Genomic DNA, 6,000 nt, shown 5'->3' on the forward strand with positions numbered 1-6,000 from the left:
AAGTAAGAAAATGCCTAACTTTCAACAATTATCTGACTTTCAGAGAAATTTGTTGGAGTAAGACCCTAAGCTGTGCCATGTGCATAGGCAAAACATTGAATTTTTTAAGAATCTGGGAGAAACTTTGTATTCACTAACGCTTTCTGATCAATCCTAAAACTGAAATGAAGGGACAGTTTTATCTTGGAATTGCTAATGGTGTATGCAGAATTGGTATAAGTATGTAGGGAAATTCTGTCCTTTCTTAAACCTGCTTCCAGCATGTGGATGTAAAAAGGAAACTTCTCCATTTGCTGTTAAAATAATTCTTTTTGATTTAATAGGTTTCTCGCATTAGGCGAGATCTCTGTGCCTCCTCCCTGACCCCCTGCACATAGCAGTTCAAGACTCCTGTGCCACGATGCCTGCGACAAGCCTGCAACACCTGGCTGAGGCGCGTGGATGTTTTATAGCAGGGCATCCCGCCTTGGCCTTTGGCTTTGCTGTGAAATGCTGCTGGCGTTGCTGTGACAGCTTGGAGTAAAACCATGCTTTTGAGCTGACACAGGTACACCGGCATCACTCTCGGGATTGACACAACCCTGCCAAGAGGGAAGACTTGCTGTGTGTGCTCATATAACTGTGCTGGCTGAAAACTCTCCCGTGTGTGCTAGTAGTGCGCTGCGCTGACCCGACGCAGGCAAGCAGAGGCTCGAGGGATAAACTTGTCCAAGTCAAAAGCTAATTACATTTTTAAGTCAGTGATGAGCTTTCTTGGAATTCAAGGATCAAGTTAATTTAAATAAATTATTTATTTCCACTCGTAAAGGTATACTTTGCAGGTTAAAGCATGAATCTCTGTAATCCCATTTTAGGTATTCATAAGATTTTGGTTGTCTGTATGCCACTAGTGGAAAATACTGGCATATTTCAATACAATTTTGTGCTCAGTTAACTTCACTATTGACTGTTACAGATGTACAGGAGAATTGCATCTCTGCCCTTTTATTGTGGTTTAATATTTTCACGTAGGTTTCAGTTTCCAGGTATTTAAATCCTATTCATGAAGAGATATTTATTTTTAAGCTGACTAAGAATGTAACATGTATATCCTCAGCTATTTTTTGTGATACCTTCGTGTTTAAAACAATAATATTTCCTACACATTTTGAAGCTGTGGCACATGGCTTTAAACAGATTATTTGTGTGTCCTTGAATTTCCAGTGTGGAGACATTGCTGTACTGGACTCTGTTTTCCTGTGGAATTCCATGGAGGAGACTTCAGCACATGACATGAAAAAATGTAAAACCATACTCATAGATCACTTTTTAAATATTTATTCATATAAATTCTTTAAAGAAATTAAATTATGTGTTCTATACAAAATAGGCGAGGCAGGCATTTAGTGTCACTGACTGCAAATTGAAGTCATTTGTCTGGAAGGGTCAGGTGCCACTTTGTAGTAAGGAATTTGTCTGAGATCCAAGAAAAGAAAGATTGATAGTACAAAGAGATTGATGAAATGAGCACTGCAATATGCATACGAAGTTATGGGTTAATTAGGAAGATTTAAACAAGAAAGTTCTTTGGTGTGGAAAAGTAGGGTGTGCTGTTACTTTCCGATTTGAGATATGTTGGCAGCCATTTTGCATATTTAGCATTGATTTCCTGAGATGTTTATATGGAGACGTGTCGTTGTGAATATCAGTGAGGTGGCGAATTACCAAGGTTGCATACGTTGCAGCTGATGTGTGTTTCTTAGAAAATTGAGTGGTGTGTGTGTGCGCATGTATGTATATACACAGTCTTTGCTAAAATCTTCATTTTTGTTCCTATTAATGTAAATTATAATGCTAGTTCTGTGATTCTGCTACCAGAGAGAATAAATTCACTGATGTTTCAGGTGTCTCGCGTGACATGGCTGTTTCTTCCACTTCTTAATTACAAGTTTGGTATTTGAACAAAAATCTTAAAGTGAAAACTGTCTAGCTCTAGAAGATGGAAGCTGAGCAATCCACAAGTGTTGTTTTCTTGTTGATAGGAAAGCTGCTTTGAAAGAGCAGACGCTGCAAATTATTTCTCCTTGCCTTGAAGTTCACCAGCCACCTGGTGCATTTTGTGGAAACCGGCACGCTTCCATAAGCAGACTCATGCAGAAATTGAAACCGTACCATCTTTTGTAATACTTACTCACATGACAGAGTTACAATTTTAAATTTGACTTAAATGCAACTAAACCAAAATACTCTTTATGCTCCTTGTGCATCATTCTGTAGAAGGAGAAAGTCGTGCAAATCTTGCAGTATAAGGCAGGAATATTGCACTCAGCCAGCACTTCAGTATTGGTTATTATAATAGTGTAAAAATCTTCTCTGTGCCTAGCAGACCTATATAATGTGCCTGCTGAGGGCAAGAGGAGACATAGGTGTGAGAGGCTGAGTTCTAAGCACCATAATTCTGAGATTTTTGTCACAATACAAGCAAAACTTCACATTCACCTTACTTTTTAGCCTTAGAGATAGATTTTGGGGCACTCGGCAGCTCTATCTTTTACAATCCATTTCCCACAGAATACGGAGTATCTGAAATTTTTATAAATATGAGAAAAGCAGGAAGGGGACAGATGAGTTTTATCTTGTTGTACTGTTAAGTGTGTCATAGAAAAAGCCTTAATGAATTACAGAACATATTTCTACAGTTGAGGAAAAGCAGTTAGACTCAACGAGGCCTCTGGGAAAACTGACCGACATTAAAAACAATCCTACTTTGTTTTATGATATTCCTTTAATAATGAATCTTAGGTTTTTGTATGGTTAGGTGTCTGTTTATAAATAATTCTGAGTATGGAAGGAGCTACAGAAAACATTCTGGGGGGTGAAAAAACAACAGTGGTCTGTTTTTGTCATATTTTCACTTGTAGGAACTGTTTTTCATACCCGTAACATTTTTCTCTTACATTAACATGAGACCAGATATTAGAAATATATTATTTATACTATATAAGTGTATATAAGTATACATATATATTTGGGAGTGGTTTTTTGTTTTTTTCTTTTGTACAGAAACCAAAGCAAAAGGACTGGCATCCTCCTGGAGGATTTATTCTCGGACTCTGGGCATTGATTATCATGGTTTTCTTTAAAACATACGGAATCAAGCACATGAAACACATCTTCTGAATCTGAGCAAGCAAGATGTTTGCATCGACTGCTACTTGGGAGTCGCTGGTGCCATCAGAGTTCTTTGTATGTGTAATATGGATGTAGTAAAAACAACGTTGAAACGTTACTTACAAACAAATTGTTATTAGATTTTCTTTTTTTTTTTACTTCATCTTTTTAAAATATATTTTAATGTTTTCTGAGCAGTTTTTCTTCATGGTTAAATTAAAAAAGGTGGGGAAGGACCCTAAACATCTTAGCAGAATCTCTGAGGTTGATTATGAATTGTAAATGGGTGAATTGTTTCCCCTGTGCTTCTAAGTACATTTTAGAAATAGTCACCTATGACTGAAGAACTAGACAGTATGCAGAATGTTATTTAAGATGTCATTTTATCAATAGAAATTTAAGCCACTTTGCAGACTTTGGCATGGCATATTGAAAGCTTTCTCCATAGAATTAAAAATAATGTAGAAAAATATTGATCTTGTTTTTCTGTTAAGTGCAACCCTTAGATCAGTCCTTTTACCTTAGGCAATTTTGGGTTTAGGATTCAATGAGTCGGTAAAAGTAAAACCAAAATACAGTCAAATGGTGACCTCATTGAATCTACTTGAAGGAAAAAAATGCCAGAAAGAGTAAAAATATGACTTCACCATGTACATTAGAAACCCTTCACAGACTTTGTCTTTTAACTGCATACAATACAGAGCGAGAGGCTTCTTGGGTTTTCAGTACACTGGATTTTTGCACAGAGAAAAACTGACTTTGGCATCAGGATGAAAAATGTTATAAATTGTATTATTGTATTCTGTAGTTTCTGAGCACTTGGAAAATGAGCTTTATCATTTAGGTTTTGTAAATTCTGTTTTGACATACCGATTTGTTCTTCTTGGACATTTACTGATGAATGTATGTTAAATGGGTTTTGTCTGTCCAGTATATTGTACTGTTGTATTAGTGACAAGAAGAGCAAATTTGTTCATGTATAGAAACAAGCCTACCAGTTAAGAGATGTGTTTGCAGTATGCTTTGGGAACCTGTTCTCTATCCTAATAATAAAGCTGACATATACATGGTGTAATTTTAGATACTTATTTCTAAAAATTATTAGGAATTATTTGTAATCGCACATAACATCAGAGCCAGTGTCATTATCTTGGAAGTATATGGTATTGATCATTTTCATATTGCACAGAACATACAAATCTGAATGCTTAAACATTTTTACTGTTGTCCTTTTTTCTTCTCTTTCAGACTGGTTGTGGCACCATAACGTCAGGTTAGGGGTAGTGGACTCTCAGGGGGTAGGTATGCAGCGACTGCAAGGGCTACAGAGAAGGCAGCTCTTGAGGCTTCCAGCTGTTTCAAAGGGCTGATGCTGGAGAGCAGCACAGTCAGCATGACAGCACATCTTCTAGGTATAAAAACATTTTTTTCCCTCCATACATCTTTGAGGCATGGAGAGGAGAAAGGTACAAAATGATCCATTATCTAGGAGTAAATTCTTGCCTATTACACCTCAACCTCACTATAAAGTTATGGTACCTGGAACTCTCTATTGCATGTTTTGCTGAACAACAAGAATTGTTCTCAGCTGCTTTTCCTGAGCACCAGGAACAGGATTTAAGCTACACTGAAAACAAAGGCATTCCCTACATGTGTGTTCTTACAGTTTTGTAAACTTATATTCTGTGAGAAGTTGTATTACAGACTTCTTCCCAGTTTGCAGGTGAGAAGTTTTTTGTATCACTGATGCACAGGTATCTCTGCCATGAACAGTGCAACTTAACATGAAGGATGAAAGCTCTGCTTCCAAAAAATGGCCTCCTGAGAGCGAGAGAGTTTGAACAGTTCCAAGCAGCATTGGAAAAGTTGCTCTGGATCCCTTCACAAGGTGGTGTTTATTTCAGATAGCATCTTTCATGAACAGTAAATTCCTACACAAACCCTCATACTTACAAAATAGGCAAGGATGACTTTTCTTAAAACGAGGAGACCCACTGCTTTTCTCAGCTATTTTTAATGCAACAATGAACTAAAATCTGTTTTAGGCACTGGGGGAAAAAAAAGAGAAAAAAAGAAAAAAAGGAATCCTACAGAATTTGTTCTTAGAGGATCTGCTTACCTTTCATTTTATTTTTATTGTAACAATTATTTTTATCAAAAATTAATTTTATAGCCAAGTTTTGACACACTTTTAGAAGTGAAATGGATAGAGCTTTCTGCCTTGCTTCTGTTGCAATTTAAACTTATTCAGAATCCTCAGGCCTTATTTAACTTCTCCCTTTCCCTTTTCAGCCACCATTTGCAGGAAGTAGGTAGAAAAATCAACAGAACTGAGCTCAATTTTTTAAGTAGCAGAAGATGCCAAAGATACTGTCTTTTTAAAAGCTTATCTGCTTGGGGAAAAGGAGTCAATTAGGTGGGTTATTAAAATGCAATTTATGAATAAAAGCACTCAGTAAGTGTGCCTGTTAAGGTGATTAAATTGAAGTGAGAACAACAATTAGACTGGTATGCAAGAAACTATGCTCCGGGCATTTCTAACATTTTTACATGCGAATTGAAATAGATGGTTCTCAGAGTTGCCATATAGTTGCCTACTCTGTGCTTTTCATTCCTCGCGTGGTTATTGCCTGAAAGCAACTCTAGCAATGTCTCAGTGGTGGTTTTTTTTTTTTTAAGGTTAGTAATTTTTGGCTTTCTGTGATAGCCCTTCACACATAGTTTAGGATCTGGGAACCAGCCAGAACATTTTCCCTCTTGCACACCATTTGGGTTTTGCAGGCCCCCGATCAATACATTTGTGCCGTGCAGATGCTTGCTCCGCTGTGCGCAGATGAGCCTTTTTAATGG

At 37.1% G+C, this 6,000-nt stretch overlaps 1 protein-coding gene across 1 annotated transcript in view; it reads left to right on the forward strand.

The window, feature by feature from the left end:
- PIGK (phosphatidylinositol glycan anchor biosynthesis class K) overlaps nt 1-4,225 on the forward strand; it is a 73,086-nt gene extending 68,861 nt beyond the window's left edge. Inside the window, exon 11 of the mRNA XM_026096731.2 lies at nt 3,043-4,225. Coding sequence (XP_025952516.1) covers nt 3,043-3,159 — 117 coding nt within the window. The 3' untranslated portion in view covers nt 3,160-4,225. The remainder of the gene's footprint in view (nt 1-3,042) is intronic.
- The last annotated feature ends 1,775 nt before the right edge of the window (nt 4,226-6,000 follow it).

Source organism: Dromaius novaehollandiae, chromosome 8 (assembly GCF_036370855.1).
Source record: "Dromaius novaehollandiae isolate bDroNov1 chromosome 8, bDroNov1.hap1, whole genome shotgun sequence".
Lineage (NCBI taxonomy): Eukaryota > Metazoa > Chordata > Aves > Casuariiformes > Dromaiidae > Dromaius > Dromaius novaehollandiae.